The sequence below is a fragment of the Trichomycterus rosablanca genome, chromosome 14 (assembly GCF_030014385.1).
Source record: "Trichomycterus rosablanca isolate fTriRos1 chromosome 14, fTriRos1.hap1, whole genome shotgun sequence".
NCBI classification, from domain to species: Eukaryota; Metazoa; Chordata; class Actinopteri; order Siluriformes; family Trichomycteridae; genus Trichomycterus; species Trichomycterus rosablanca.
Genome location: NC_086001.1, coordinates 25,886,234 through 25,903,353, shown reverse-complemented (window position 1 = coordinate 25,903,353; position 17,120 = coordinate 25,886,234). Strand labels below are relative to the sequence as shown.

At 42.2% G+C, this 17,120-nt stretch overlaps 1 protein-coding gene and 2 non-coding genes across 3 annotated transcripts; 1 reads left to right on the top strand and 2 right to left on the bottom strand.

Moving 5' to 3' along the window:
* Positions 1–3,462: 3,462 nt before the first annotated feature.
* On the top strand, positions 3,463–6,954 carry LOC134326248 (maternal embryonic leucine zipper kinase-like). The gene is made up of 15 exons (XM_063008420.1): positions 3,463–3,616; positions 3,695–3,742; positions 3,826–3,974; positions 4,119–4,236; positions 4,339–4,424; positions 4,542–4,658; positions 4,748–4,891; positions 4,978–5,046; positions 5,300–5,392; positions 5,595–5,693; positions 5,869–5,937; positions 6,031–6,129; positions 6,250–6,336; positions 6,431–6,529; positions 6,642–6,954. Exons 1-14 carry the CDS (start codon positions 3,463–3,465, stop codon positions 6,506–6,508), a joined length of 1,410 nt encoding a protein of 469 aa, XP_062864490.1. The 3' UTR covers positions 6,509–6,529; positions 6,642–6,954.
* A 2,528-nt stretch (positions 6,955–9,482) lies between these two features.
* On the bottom strand, positions 9,483–9,554 carry trnaq-uug (transfer RNA glutamine (anticodon UUG)). The gene has a single exon. It is a non-coding gene; the product is annotated as a tRNA-Gln (tRNA).
* A 258-nt stretch (positions 9,555–9,812) lies between these two features.
* On the bottom strand, positions 9,813–9,884 carry trnaq-cug (transfer RNA glutamine (anticodon CUG)). The gene has a single exon. It is a non-coding gene; the product is annotated as a tRNA-Gln (tRNA).
* Positions 9,885–17,120: the final 7,236 nt, after the last annotated feature.

The following is a 17,120-nucleotide window of genomic DNA, read 5'->3' as shown; positions in this document are numbered from 1 at the left end:
AGGACTGTTGTTTACTGGATGTTTTCAGTTACTTATTTCCACTATTCTGTGGGACTACACATTGTTTTTGTGTCTCATATCCGTTTGATCAACAGGCAGCTTGTGCAATAAAAGACACTCGTCCCTGGGTGGGCTCGAACCACCAACCTTTCAGTTAACAGCCGAACGCATTAACCGATTGCGCCACAGAGACACACAAAGAGACATTTAATTGGACGGTACACACAAGTCACATGGCGTGCTAACTTTTACAGCAGGGCATTTAAGTTTGGCAAATTAAAATAATCACATGTTTGTGACTTGAATGAGAGGGGCAGTAAAAAGATCTCACACTTGTCAGCGACAACATTTGAAGCCCAGGTTAATAGGACCTGCTAGTTATAGAAGGATCACTTGTTTGTTAGTTTAAGTACAAAGGTGGGTGTGGCCAGTACAGGGATCCAACCCACGACCTTGGCGTTATTAGCACCACGCTCTAACCAACTGAGCTAACCGGCCTATGTCCAAGGGGCAGGGCATATACCCACATACCTGATTCTACACTGCCAGCCCTTCAGTTAAGGACCTGCCACACAGAAACGATGGAGAGCTTTACTGTTGGTCTCAAGTTCGTCTCGGCTGTAGGAGAGAAGACTTAATGAATGAATTCAGTTTAAATATTAATTCAATAAAACTTGATGATTTACCAGGTCGTTTGTTACAGTTTCCTTTCCAGTCGTACCTCCACACAAACCAAAACACTCAATCTGTAAAAGAAAGACACGTGCAAGTGACGAGGTTCTAAAATTTTCTAATGTTGCGCTCACTATTAAAAGTCAAGTTTTAAGTAAAAAATAAATAAATAAATAAATCATCTAGGGGTTTTCTCTGCTCTTAAACATAGTAGAGGGCCACTTAAGAACACATCAGGGTTAAGTAAATTGTCAAGGTGTGTTATGGGATGGGGGTGTGTCAGTACCAGGGTGTGTCATGGTAGGGGGGGTGTCAGTACCAAGGTGTGTCATGGTATGGGGGTGTGTCAGTACTAGTACCAGGGTGTGTCATGGTAGTGGGGGTGTCAGTACCAAGGTGTGTCATGGTATTGGGGTGTGTCAGTACCAGGGTGTGTCATGGTATAGGGGTGTGTCAGTACCAGTACCAGGGTGTGTCATGGTATGGGGGTGTGTCAGTACCAGTACTAGGGTGTGTCATGGTATGGGGGTGTGTCAGTACCAGGGTCTGTCATGGTATGGGGGTGTGTCAGTACCAGGGTGTGTCATGGTATGGGGGTGTGTCAGTACCAGGGTGTGTCATGGTATGGGGGTGTGTCAGTACCAGGGTGTGTCATGGTATGCGGGTGTGTCAGTACCAGGGTGTGTCATGGTATGGGGGTGTGTCAGTACCAAGTTGTGTCATGGTATGGGGTGTGTCAGTACCAGTACCAGGGTGTGTCATGGTATGGGGGTGTGTCAGTACCAGTACCAGGGTGTGTCATGGTATGAGGTGTGTCAGTACCAGGGTGTGTCACAAACACACTTACACCTAGGGTACCCCATTACCCCCAGGACATGGGGAGAACATGCAAACTCCACCCGGGAATTGAACCCAGGACCCTCCAGAAGCCGTCCCACAGTGGAAATGAAGTCAGTATATGTGCAGTGACATGAATCCAGTCATGCCCATATATGGTAAAGGTAAATTCACTCTGCTCCCTCGGAACGCTGTGACATCACAATGTGGACCTGTGCTCTTCAGGAGCAGAATTTAGATTTTCTCCTCATTTACGATGGCTGCTTCTCTGAGACAGTGGTTTCTGCGTGTGCTGTGTTGCGGGGCGCCTCCCCGGGTGTCCTCCGGGGGCGACCCGGGTCACGGGGGCGGCACAGGGGCCCAGGAAGCGCCCCTGATGGAGGGTTTTCTGTTTAAGAGGACCAGGAGTGTGTTTAAAACCTGGAACAGGTCTGTACACTGATGCTTAGTGTATATATTAGGAATTCTATATATATATACACTCAATATATATATATATATATATATACTCAATAATATATATATACACTCAATATTATATCTATATACACTTAATATTATATATATATACACACTCAATATTATATTTATACACTTAATATTATATTTATTTATATTTATGCAGGCGGTGGTTCATCATACAAAACGATCAACTTCTCTACAAGAAGAGGTTTAAGGTACGTCACATGACTTTACATGATCTAAATCAGCTCTGTGAAATACCCATAATGCACGGCAACCGTATGCCCCTCATCATTCGGGCACATCACAGCGGACTTCTGTGCTGGGCTGTGTCCCAAACCGCCCCCTGTCATGTTTAAGTCTGGGACGATTTCACCGTGTTTATATCATCGACTGTATAAATAAGAAGGTTTTATGTTCTATTCCCCCAGCGTGACTTCACGGTGCTGGCAGAAGACCTGCAGCGCTGTTCGGTCCAGAGCTGCGAGGACGTCGGGCGACGCTTCTGCTTCCGGGTGGTCATGCCCACAAGGTAAGTCCAGATCTATAATAATCAGAGATAGACAGACAGACAGATGATCAATAGACAGACAGACATATAACCAATAGATAGACAGACAGACAGATGATCAATAGACAGATAGGCAGACGGACAGACAGATAGATGATCAATAGACAGACATATGATTAATAAACAGACAGGCAATAAATAGATAGACAAGATAATTGATAGATAGACAGACAGACAGACTAATATATAGACAGACAGATATATAGATGATCAACAGACAGACAGATTATCAACAGACAGATAGATGCTAGATAGACAGATAAAGAAGAAAATTGATTATAGATAAATAGATAATCGATAGACAAACAGATAGGTAGACAGACAGATAGATAAATGATTAGCAGACAGACAGACAGACATATATATGATCAATAAACAGACAATAGATAGATAGACAAGATGATTGATAGACAGACAGGCAATAGATACATAGACCAGATGATTAATAGATAGACAGACAGATAGATGATCAATAGACAGACAGACAGATGATCAACAGACAGACAGATAGATGTTAGATAGACAGATGGATAGACAGATAGACAAGAAGATAGATTATAGATAAATAAATGATCAAAAGACAGAGATATAGACACACAGACAGACAGATGATCAATAGACAGATCAATAGACAGACTATTTATCTATCCGTCTATCTGAATGTCTGTCTATCTATCTGTTTATCTATCTACTCAATCTGTCTATCTGTCTGCATCCTATATAATCTGTATCTATCACCGTGTGTGTACAGGAGCTGTACGTTCCAGGCCGACTGTGAGGCAGGTAGACGGGCGTGGATCAGCGCCATTCAGAACCTGACTGAGAGAGAAGAAGAAACAGTCGAGAGCGAGGTGAATTATCATCACCACTATACTCCGGGAGGGGAGGGGTTCGGTTCTCGGCTCTGTAACACCAGTTTAATGCGTCTGAATCAGCAGGAATCAGACAGGTACAAGAATGATTCAAAATCAGACTCCAGTGAGACGTTGTCGGATGGGGAGATTCAGTTGGAGGACTCAGACTCCAGTGAGCAGACAGACTCCCAGGGACCGCGGGCGTCTTCTGAAGCTCCAGGTAACCTTAACATCACCACTTTTGAGTCCCACACTATTAAACTCTAGTGACTATATATTTAACTCTTGGGCTTCGTAGGTGGGATCAGTTCTGGAGAAGTCGTCTGTGATGCTCCCGAGAACAAGGGTGAGTACGCTGAACCTTTATATGAACCCTTATTTTTGGTCCACATGACACATGAAGCATCATTGGTGATACTTGTGTTGAAGATGCTGAAGGAGAAACCACCAACGGAGAAGGTCAAGAGGAAAAGACAACCGACACAAACCTGGACAGCCGATACACCCTTGGAGAGCTGCTGGGAAAGGAAGACTGCAGTTCAGTCTATGAAAGAGACCATAAGGCAGATGGAAACCAGGTGAGTATCACTTTGCTGTGTTGATCCTCCCCTGGTTCCTACCTTGGCTCCAGATACCTGTGACGACCTTCTGAAGAGGCCAAACAAGAGGCGAAGAAGAGGCCAAATCAGTAATAATAATAACATGTCTCTTGTGGGCAGCAGGTTGAGGTACCATGCACTGTACCCGAGACGGACGACATCTCAGAGGGAACGTCACGTGTGGTTGAGGACGTCTCCGAGCTGCACAAGTGCTATGAGGTTTACAAAACCATTGGATCAGGTAACTGGTACCACTTTCAGTCGTCTCTCTGCCTTTGTGTAACACAGATGTGCATCTTTTAAAACCTGACTTAATATTTTTTTTAATTCAATTGTTCTTCAGGTGGTTATGCGACTGTAAAGCTCGGCAGGCACATTCGGACTGAAGAACCAGTGGCCATCAAGATCCTGGAGAAGAAAGAGCTCGGGGTTAGTTTCAGCAAAACCATCTGTTAAAGACGGACGTGTCTCAGTTTCCAAACATTTGGTTCTCCTAATTCTGATTTGAAAAGTCATAAAACTGTTCCTGTTTCCTCCCCATTGCAGGATGAGTTGTCTGATTTGAGGATCGAGATTGAAGCCCTGAAGAACCTCAATCATCAGCACGTGTGCCGCTTGTACCAAGTCATGGAGACTGCTGACCAGATCTACATGGTGCTTGAGGTACCATCAGTGGTTGGAAACTATCAGATTTGATTTAATCTCTGGATTTACGATGATTTGCTGCTCACTTGACTCGCTCTCTCCTCCAGTTTTGTCCGGGTGGAGATCTGTTCGACCACATCGATAATAACGACAGGTTGTCGGAGGAGGAGACGCGCAGAATCTTCCGTCAGATCGTCTCTGCGCTGGTGTACATCCACAGCCAGGGATACGCCCACCGTGACCTTAAACCAGTGCGTCAGCCAAACGGTTTCCACTTATACTTTGTGCTCTTTCTTTGTTAGTGCTTGTACATGACGTGTTTTATTTTGACTCTCAGGAAAACATGATGCTGGATGAGAAGAACAACATCAAGCTCATCGACTTTGGTCTCTGTGCCAAACCAGAGGTTCGTGTCTCTCCTATGACTGTAGTGTATACTTAAATCAAGCGTGCCATTCAGAGAGTCTAGTAAGGTGGTGTGCTTACCCCCATCCATCATGCTTTAATGAAGCCTTGCACACATGGTGTCCACAATTAGTTTCAGTGATCAGTTAGATGAACAGGACGTCACAGAGCCATGCTGGTTCAGTTTGTGTGTTGTGTTGCAGATGTGAGTCAACAGTTGGACCTTCGGTTGATAGAAATCTGTTTTGTTGTAGGGTGGATTGGGTACTGCTCTGATTGAGGGCTGTGGAACCCCTCCCTACTTGGCACCAGAAATCATTGATGCGCAACCCTATCTTGGTGCAGAGGTAGGTGTGTGTGGGGTGTGTCCCCAGGTTATTCCTAATAAACTTTGATTGGAGAGTCTCTAAATCCAAGGTGTTCAGTCCCCTCTGTAGCCCCATTCATGAGTTCTTCTATGAGGTCTGGATGAGGGGACTGACCTGGATAAAGCATGGTTAAAAAAGACAATGAATATGTGTGTGTGTGTGTGTGTGTGTGTGTGTTTAGGCAGATGTTTGGAGCTTGGGTGTTGTCCTATATGTCATGCTGTGTGGCTACCTCCCGTTCGATGGTGACAACTTTGTGGAGCTCCATGAACAAATTACTGTAAGTCTTAGAACTACAATGAAACACCATTGGCATACACGTCTTGTTACGATTATGAAGTTGAATCCATTACTTAATGCTCAGCAGCATGTTAAACATACAGTAAAAGTAACAGTAATGGCTTGTGGTGATGTTCTTTGATCAGATGTGATTGTTTTGCTCTGTGTTTCCTCAGAAAGGACATTTTGACACTCCTGACTGGCTGTCTCCTGGTTCTGTACTGCTGATTAAGGAGATGCTGCAGGTGTGTGTTTATGGGTGTGTTTAATGTGAGCAAAGTGAGTGTGTGTTTCTCTGTGGGCTTCATCACCTGAAGTTCTTGTATCTTGTCCTGTAGGTGGATCCAGAGCGGCGCATAAAGGTGGAGCATCTGCTGGATCACGAGTGGGTAATGAAGGGGTACAGCAGCCCTGTGGAATGGCACAGCACATGCCCGGTACAACATCCACCCTAGACGTAGTACAGTGACATGATGGAGATCCACCGTACAGAAGGTTGTATCTTTATTATCTCACATACTCATATATTTGTGTCTGTGTGTGTGTTTGTGTCTCAGCTGGATCATCTAGATGAGGAGAGCATCACCGACATGGCTGTGATGTTCAGACAGTCCAACCAAAGCACCAAGCAGCTGGTGTCTGAGGTACATTTCAGTACTTGTATCTGCATCAACACAGATGCTAAAATGTAGACACATATTTATTAATATTTATTAATGTGTGTATGTGTGTATGTAGTGGAAGTTTGATCAGACCACAGCTACGTATCTTTTGCTCTTGAGAAGGAAGCAGCGCAGTAGTCCAGTGTGTAGCTGAGCGGACGTGTAAGAAATCCAGGTAACATTTTCACAATCAGTGTATTTTACCTGATAAACGCTGCTCTACATGCTCATCTGTCCAAACACTACAGCTTCTGGAATGTTCTTACACCTCTTCTTGTTTTATTTAGCAGGAGACGTTGTCGGCGCATCAAGGAGGGACGATGGTGGAGCCGTCCAATCAGGACACGTTACATCTCAATTTCACATTTCAGTGATTGTTGCAGATGTTTCTCTCTAACCCATCCTCTCTCTCTCTCTCTCTCTCTCCCTCTCTCTCTCTTTTACCAGAACGATGCATTTTGGGTATCTGTGTGTGACTGGTTAGATGAACTCCACTGAGGTGCCGCCCTTGTTGATCCACACAGCTGTATGAGAAGTGTAGAACATGGATGACCAGGATCAACAAGCATCAAAATCTTATAACATTAAATAATAAATAAATAAACTCACTGAATATATGAAGGTGCATGGATGTTCATTTTTACAATAGCAACACAACGTTTCCGACGTTACAGAACATTGAACTCAGCAGTGAAGATACAGACCTACTGTCAGCTCACTCAGAGCAGCCTGAGATTGTTACCCTAAAACTTAATGAACTCATATCTCCTAAAGAGACAGTACACTATTAACAACCATTTTATAATACACGAGGTCCAGTTACAAAATACACTATATTGCCAAAAGTATTCACTCACCCATCCAAATCATTGAATTCAGGTGTTCCAATCACTTCCATGGCCACAGGTGTATTAAACCAAGCACCTCGCCTTGTCGCTCTCAGGAGCTCAGTGAATTCCAGCATGGTACTGTGATGCCACCTGTGCAACAAGTCCAGTCGAGAAATTTCCTCACTACTAAATATTATACAGTCGACTGTCAGTGGCATTATAACAAAGTGGAAGCGTTTGGGAACAAAGTGGTACCACGTAAAATGACAGAGCAGGTCAGCGGATGCTGAGGAACATAGTGCACAGAGGTCACCAACGTTCTGCAGAGTCGATCACTACAGACCTCCAAACTTCATGTGGCCTTCAGATGAGCTCAAGAACAGTGTGTAGAGCTTCATGGAATGGGTTTCCATGGCCAAGCAGCTGCATCCAAGCCTTACATCACCAAGCGCATGGACTAAAGCATGCCGCCACTGGACTCTAGAGCAGTGGAGACGTGTTCTCTGGAGTGATGAATCACGCTTCTCTACCTGGCAATTCAATGGAGTTTGGGTTTGGCGGTTGCCAGGAGAACAGTGCTTGTACAAGTTTGGTGGAGGGGGGATTATGGTGTGGGGGTGTTTTTCAGGAGTTGGGCTTGGCCCCTTAGTTCCAGTGAGAGAAACTCTTAATGCTTCAGCATACCAAGAGATTTTGGACAATTTCATGCTTCCAACTTTGTGGGAACAGTTTGGGGATGGCCCTTTCCTGTTCCAACATGACTGCGCACCAGTGCACAAAGCACAAAGTCCTTAAAGACATGGATCAGCCAGTTTGGTGTGAAAGAACTTGACTGGTCTCAACCAGATAGAACACCTTGAGATGAATTAGAGCGGAGACTGTGAGCCAGGCCTTCTCGTACAACATCAGTGTCTGACCTTACAAATGCACTTCTGGAAGAATGGTCAAAAATTCCCATAAACACACTCCTAAACCTTGTGGAAAGCCTCTCAGAGGAGTTGAAGCTGTTATAGCTGCAAAGGGTGGCCAACATGATATTAAACCCGGTGGATTAAGTCACTCAAGTTTTCTGTTATTCCTCAAAGAAATTGATTGAAGTCAGGATTTCTCGTTGTGATGTTTTGCTTTAATCTTCACTGTAAGTGCGCAGACTCTTAAATGGTTTTTGTGCTGCCATGCAGCTGGTTGAATGGAGTTAGTGTAGAATCATGTACAAAGATCTAAAGGAAGAGCAGGTTAACTGGCAGGTTAGCTCAGTTGGTTAGTGCGTGGTGCTAATAACTCCAAGGTTGCGGGTTAGATCCCCATATGGGCCACCCCTACCTTAATGATTAAAGGTAGCATGGTTGAGAGAGAGTCAGGTGAGCATGTGCTGTGTATCAGGACTTTCTAACCTGAGAATTTTAATCAATGAAAGTAAGAATATCATCCTGTTCTTCTGCCATCTTCAATTCTGGCTTCATTTCACCTAATGAACGTGGCATGACCTTTATCAATGCTTACAATCCATTTCATCAATGGCAATAAAAAAAAAAAAAGAACTGCTGTGTAATTTAGTGAATTCTTGCACTGCACATGGCAGAAGACTAAAAGAAATTTAGACCGTATAGAATAAAAGTATTAGGAAAGTAGGAGGTTAAAAGCATCAGCTTTCATTTATTCTTAAAAGAAAAATACATGAACCTCAGTCATCTCACACGAAGATCTATTCTGCTCAACAACAGTAAAGCTCTCCATCGTTTCTGTGTGGCAGCTCCATAACTGAAGGGCTGTCAGTGTGGAGTGCTGCTCCATCCCAAAATATAATCGCAAATCATTGTTTACAGCGCCATCTAACAGCCAACTTGCTCTTAAATTACTAATTATTAACTTTTGGGCTTAAGTCAGACCTCACTGTGTGGTTCCATGGTGTAATGGTTAGCACTCTGGACACAAATCCAGAGTCAAAGCCAAAAAGAAAAATACACACACACACACACACACACACACAACTTCAGACTTTACTTTAACATCTCAGATTTTTTTAACTTACGTGATTGATATAATTCTGAGCTAATTTAGAAGTTTTCAGTCAGTAAACAAGAGTAATTTTAGTTAAACATTGCCACCCAAGTATCAAAATAACAAACTATTCCACTGGTAAACTGCACTGAGTTAAGTTTAGGACCCAGTTGGTCGGTAGATGGCGCTGTAAACAATGATTTGCCTTTTGGTGTTACAGTTTGGCATAGAGCAGTCACATGTGGAACACTATTCTCTACTCAGCACTGATAACAGTGTTTTTACCTAAATAAAACCAGGTTCCACCGAGATTTGAACTCGGCTCACTGGATTCAAAGTCCAGAGTGCTAACCATTACACCATGGAACCACACAGAGAGGTCTTACTTAAGCCCAAAAGTTAATAATTAGTCATTTAAGAGCAAGTTGGCTGTTAGATGACGCTGTAAACAATGATTAGCGATTATATTTTGGGATGGAGCAGTCACATGTGGAACACTATAACACTACTAGTGCTATTATGATATTCAAGCTGGATGAATGGATGGAAATTAACATGTCATTTAAGGTGACTCTAAACTAGCACATTGTGTCAATCTTGGACCTCACACCCTGAATAAAAGCAGTAAGGTCCCACCGAGATTTGAACTCGGATCACTGGATTCAGAGTCCAGAGTGCTAACCATTACACCATGGAACCTTGACGCCAAGAAAACTAAACGTAATGATTAGCCATTGCTGAATAAATTAAACTGAACTAACTGATAACTAAATTAATCAGTGTTTTTACCTAAATAAAGCCAGGTTCCACCGAGATTTGAACTTGGATCACTGGATTCAGAATCCACAGTGCTAACCATTACACCATGGAAGCACAAAAGATAAACAATTCAGCACAAAGGTTAATAATTACACCATTAACTCCACATGTTTAACGTAGTGTTGATGGTATTTAAGCTGGATGAATAGATGGTAGTTAACATGTCAGATATCCCAAGTTGCAAAAACTCATTTCAGGACAAAAAAAAGCTAAAACCCACTCCCACACAGCAAAGGACATGGGTGATAACCACATTTTTTGGAGTTGCTAACTGAACTGTGTACTAAAAGAAATTTAGACCGTGTAGAATAAAAGTATTAGGAAAGTATGAGGTTAAAAACATCAGCTTTTATTTATTCTTAAAAGAAAAATACATGAACCTCAGTCATCTCACACGAAGATCTGTTTTGCTCAACAACAGTAAAGCTCTCCATCGTTTCTGTGTGGCCGGTCCATAACTGAAGGGCTGTCAGTGTAGAATCGTGTTTGTGGGTACATGCCCTGTGCTTGCACCTCGGCTGGTTAGCTCAGTTGGTTTGAACGTGGTGCTAATAACGCCAAGGGCGTTGGTTAAAGCCCTGTGCGAGCCACACCCACTTTAGGACTTAAACTAACAAACAAGTGCTCTTCCTCTAACTAGCAGTTCCTATTGAGCGGGGCTTCAAACGTTGTCTCTGACAAGTGTGAGTTATTTTTAATGCCCCTCTCATTCAGGTCAGAAACATGTGATTATTGCAATTTGCCAAACTTAATTACCCTGCTGTAAAAGTTAGCAAGTCATGTGACCCATGTGTACCGTCCAATGAAACAGCTGTGCGCGTGTCTCTGTGGTGCAATCGGTTAGCGCATTTGGCTGTTAACCGAAAGGTTGGTGTTTTGAGCCCACCCAGGGACGAGTGTCTTTTATCCTACAAGCACAAATATCCACCTGATAAGTCACCGGGGACTGGCTGTCCAAAGTGGAAGAATGACCTTTTGGTTTCTGTAGACATTAAATGAAGATACTAACCCAACTTGGGGCTCGACCCCACGACCCTGAGATTAAGAGTCTCATGCTTTATCGACTGAGCTAGCCGGGCTTAAGCACTGTATCAGGACAGACAGCTCATCGGTCAGACCATTCACTAACATCACGACCAGATTAAGAACTAATTCACAGTTTACAAACAAACTAAGTTCAAAATAATCAACAGAAACAGAAACAGACTTAGGCTGCGTGCGAAATCGCATACTTACTGAGTACGTACTAGATTGGAGGAAGTATGCACCACTCGGCCGGTAAAGAAGTACGTACTTTCAGTACAGAAGTGTGCAGTATGCACACAACACCCGTACGTACTACGTCCGCCATCAACGTCAAGTGACCATAGTTACAGACCGCATGCTCATTTCAAGCTCCACTCGCCAAAATTTTGGGTATTTATCGTCTTTATTTGCGCCACTTACTGATTAATTTATAGTCATGTATCCCGACTCCACAGTGAGACGGCAGAGAGTAGTAAATCACAGAAGAGAACTAAGAAAGTTATTGATTTTTTACCTCAGAGATAATGTAAGTACTGCTAACCTGTTTAGCAACAGTATACTACATTACCATGATTAGACTACTACAATGAAAATCGTCTGTGCACGACATTGTGCACAAAATGAGTAGGGCTGTCAGAGGGCTCGTCAGGAGGATCATCACCCTACCAACTGGTGATGAACTAGAGTGTGTAGGAGCTGGGTTTGCCCACTTGGCCGGATCCGAATGTTTTAGAGTGGCAGTTGGTGCTACTGATGGGTGCCACATTCGAATAAAACCTTTGTCTGCCAACGCACAGTGCTACCTAAACAGGAAGCTGTTCCACTCAATTCAGCTTCAAGCCATCTGTGACCACCTGGGGAAGTTCAGAGACATTGTTGTTGGTTACCCTGGGTCGATTCATGATGCAAGGGCACTAAAGAACAGCCCTGTGTATAAAGAGGGCTTATACCCACCTGCAGGACGATAAATTTTTGGGGATGGGGGTTATCCCTGCATTAATACACCCATCCGGCTCCTGACCCCCTATCGAGAGCCTGTGCAGAACCCTTGAGGTGAGCCCTGTCTTCGCCCCGGAGGTTGTTGCATGCTGTGCGGTGCTCCACAACCTCTGTATCACTCATGGAGACATCATTGAGCCAGAATTAACAGAGGTACATGTTGACCAACCAGAGCCTGTAATTAATGACATTACATCAGGTGAAGATGGAAGAAAGCATCTGGCTGCAGCTGTCTCAGTACCACAGCACAGCATATCAGCTCTTTATGAGCATGATTATATTTAGAAAAATGTTTTGTTAATAGTTCTTGATTGTCTCTTGACATTAACAGTTTATGCATTAATTAAAAGTAAAACTTGAATATTTTTTTAATTACAATTTCAAATTTTTAATTTTTTTCTATTTTTAATTAAGGTTAAATGAAAAAGAAAATCCTTTATTTCCATTATTTGCCAACACATTTTCTTTCTCACAACATACAATAATACTACAACACTTTTTCATTTTCAACTATTTATTTTTTCATTAGAATCTGTAGGATTTTAATAAACCTTTCCTCTCTCACTCTTGCCTCCCTATCTCTCCTTTCCTCCCTCATTCTTGCTTCCTGGTCTCTCCTCTCTCTCTCTCGCGTCTCTCGCTCTCGCTTTTCCTCTCTCTGATGTGTCTCTTCTTTCCTCCCTCTCCTCAGCCTCTCTCCATCTTCTCTCCTCGTTCTCTGCTGCTTCTATCTCCCTCTCATTTTCCCTTTCTTCCATCTCCCTCAGATACTCTACTAAATCTTTCTCCCCTCGTCTCTTTTTGGCTGGGGTTTCCATGCTTCTCGAGGATGGTGAAGCTTCAGCAGCATCCTGGCCGGATGAGGAAATAAGGGTCGGTGGGCTAATTGATGGTCTCCCACCTATTGCCTCATCCATATCCACGTACCATTTCCAGGATGCTGCTGTTGCTTCACCACCCTCTGTACTTACCCCAGTAGGTGGACACTTCAGTTCCTACAAGATTCAAAGACACAGTACAAGGACCTTAACTTGTATTACAAATCTTTTCTGATATTTTTACTGAAGATCTTACCAACAAACGAAGTTTACTTTGTATTTTTGTTTGAGGTTCTCCCACTTTTTCTTTACATAAGTGGGAGTCACCTTCCCCTGCATTTGGTTCTCCAACACAAAGCCTCTACAATATAATGCACATAACAGTTATTAATGTATATAGCATACACTGCTTCAAAAAAAGTTTAGTCATTAAAAGTTTTTAATGCTTTGAAAAAGTTAGCAAAACTTAAATACTAAAACTTGTCTTTATACCACCCTTTGTAATTAATATTATGCATAAGATGTAACACAAATTTTGTTATGTCAAACAAACAGTCACTTACTCAAACCCTCGAACCGCTGCATTCCGTTTTCCAGTGAAGAGGGTCTGGTTGGCCACTCTCCACCGGATAAGATTTTTAGTGTCTTCATCAGACCCTGAAATATCAAACATTAGTTTTAAAAGAGATTTTTAATGTGACTGTGTAGCAACATTACAACAATCATGAATGTTTAGCCTCAACAACCCCAAAGCTAGATATATCTACTTTCCTAAAGATAGTTTAGGATAGCCCATCACTAGCATTACAGATAAAATTAAATGAATCTATAGATAGATCATTTATTACAGCAGCTCAATATATATATTAATGCAAAGTATTATAGTAAGCAAGTATTAAAGTATGCAAGTATTCAAATTTGCAAGTATTAAAATACAGAAGTATTAAGTACACATGTAATGTTGTACAACACTATGTAGTTACAGTGTATCACAAAAGTGAGTACACCCCTCACATTTCTGCAAATATTTCATTATATCTTTTCATGGGACAACACTATAGACATGAAACTTGGATATAACTTAGAGTAGTCAGTGTACAGCTTGTATAGCAGTGTAGATTTACTGTCTTCTGAAAATAACTCAACACACAGCCATTAATGTCTAAATAGCTGGCAACATAAGTGAGTACACCCCACAGTGAACATGTCCAAATTGTGCCCAAATGTGTCGTTGTCCCTCCCTGGTGTCATGTGTCAAGGTCCCAGGTGTAAATGGGGAGCAGGGCTGTTAAATTTGGTGTTTTGGGTACAATTCTCTCATACTGGCCACTGGATATTCAACATGGCACCTCATGGCAAAGAACTCTCTGAGGATGTGAAAAATAAAATTGTTGCTCTCCACAAAGATGGCCTGGGCTATAAGAACACCCTGAACACCCTGAAACTGAGCTACAGCATGGTGGCCAAGGTCATACAGCGGTTTTCCAGGACAGGTTCCACTCGGAACAGGCTTCGCCAGGGTCGACCAAAGAAGTTGAGTCCACGTGTTCGGCGTCATATCCAGAGGTTGGCTTTAAAAAATAGACACATGAGTGCTGCCAGCATTGCTGCAGAGGTTGAAGATGTGGGAGGTCAGCCTGTCAGTGCTCAGACCATACGCCGCACACTGCATCAACTCGGTCTGCATGGTCGTCATCCCAGAAGGAAGCTGACGCACAAGAAAGCCCGCAAACAGTTTGCTGAAGACAAGCAGTCCAAGATCATGGATTACTGGAATGCCCTGTGGTCTGACGAGACCAAGATAAACTTGTTTGGCTCAGATGGTGTCCAGCATGTGTGGCGGCGCCCTGGTGAGAAGTACCAAGACAACTGTATCTTGCCTACAGTCAAGCATGGTGGTAGTAGCATCATGGTCTTGGGCTGCATGAGTGTTGCTGGCACTGGGGAGCTGCAGTTCATTGAGGCAAACATGAATTCCAACATGTACTGTGACATTCTGAAACAGAGCATGATCCCCTCCCTTCGAAAACTGGGCCTCATGGCAGTTTTCCAACAGGATAACGACACCAAACACAACCTCCAAGATGACAACTGCCTTGCTGAGGAAGCTGAAGGTAAAGGTGATGGACTAAACCCTATTGGGCACCTGTGGCGCATCCTGAAGTGGAAGGTGGAGGAGTTCAAGGTGTCTAACATCCACCAGCTCCGTGATGTCATCATGGAGGAGTGGAAGAGGATTCCAGTAGCAACCTGTGCAGCTCTGGTGAATTCCATGCCCAGGAGGGTTAAGGCAGTGCTGGATAATAATGGTGGTCACACAAAATATTGACACTTTGGGCACAATTTGGACATGTTCACTGTGGGGTGTACTCACTTATGTTGCCAGCCATTTAGACATTAATGGCTGTGTGTTGAGTTATTTTCAGAAGACAGTAAATCTACACTGCTATACAAGTTGTACACTGACTACTCTAAGTTATATCCAAGTTTCATGTCTATAGTGTTGTCCCATGAAAAGATATAATGAAATATTTGCAGAAATGTGAGGGGTGTACTCACTTTTGTGATACACTGTAAATACATTGAATAAAGAAAGTAGTACAACCCCTGGCAAAAATTATGGAATCACCACTCTTGGAAGATGTTCTTTCAATTGTTTAATTTTGTAGAAAAAAAATAAATCCCAGACATGCCACAAAACTATCATTTCTCAAACTGTCAACCCTCTGGCATTAAGAAACAATAAAAAAAGAAACAAATATAATAGTTGTGGTCAGTCACAATTGCTTTTTTTTAGATCAAGTAGAGGAAAAAAATATGGAATCACTCAAATCTGAGGAAAAAATTATGGAATCATTAGAAAACACTGCACCATTATTACTTTGTTGCACCACCTCTGGCTTTTGTAATGGTTTAAACTCTCAGAGGCATGGAGTTAACTAATGACAAACAGTATTCTTTATCAATCTGCCTCCAACTGTCTCTTATTGCTGTTGCCAGATCAGCTTTGCAGGTTGGAGCCTTGTCATTGACCATTTTCTTCCATTTCCACCAGAGATTTTCAAATGGATTGAGATCCGGACTATTTGCAGGCCATGCCATTGACATTATATGTTTTCTTGAATGAAAGTTTTCACGTCCTTTGCCCTATGGCAAGATGCATTATCATCTTGAAAAATGAAGTCATCATCACCAAACATCCTTTCAACTGATGGAATAAGAAAAGCGTCCAAAATTTCAATGTGGACTTTGGAATTTATTGAAGACCATCGCCTTTACCCGACATGCAGGCCCATATCATCAACAACTGTGGAAATTAACATGTTTTCTTTAGACAGTTATCTTCATAAATTTCACTGGACAGACACCAAACAAAAGTTCCAGCATCATCACCTTGCCCAATGCAGATTCGCGATTCATCACTGAAGATCACTTTTATCCAGTCACCCACAGTCCACGGTTGCTTTTCTTTAGCCTATTTTAACCTTGTTCTTTTCTTTTTAGGTGTTAATGATGGCTTTTGTTTGGCTTTTCTGTATGTAAATCCCATTTCTTTTAGGTGATTTCTTACAGTTCAGTCACAGACATTGACTCCACTTTCCGGCCACTTGTTTCTCATTTGTTTTGTTGTGCATTTTCTGTTTTCAAGACATATTGCTTTAAGTTTTCTATCTTGATGCTTTGATGTCTTACTTGGTCTACCAGTATGCTTCCCTTTTACAACCTTCCCATTTTGTTTGTACTTGGTCCAGATTTTAAACACAGCTTACTGGGAACAACCAACATCTTTTGCGACATTCCACAATGATTTATCTTCTTGAAGGAGTTTGATAATCAATTTGTTTCAACTGACATATCTTGTGTTGAAAACATGATTCATGACAATCTGCTTTGTGCAACAGCTCTCCGAGGTGTAAGCACTCTTTTTAAACTGAAGAATAATTAGCAAATCTAATCTGCTGCAGATGTTTTGTTTTTAAACTGCAAATTACAGAGTGATTCCATAATTTTTTCCTCAGATTTGAGTGATTCCATATTTTTTTCCTCTACTTGATCTAAAAAAAGCAATTGTGACTGACCACAACTATTATATTTGTTTCTTTTTTTTTATTGTTTCTTAATGCCAGAAGGTTGACATTTTGAAAAATGATAGTTTTGTGGCATGTCTGTAATTTATTTTTTTTCTACAAAATTAAACAATTGACAGAACATCTTCCAAGAGCGGTGATTCCATAATTTTTGCCAGGGGTTGTATATCGCTTTTATTGTCCTA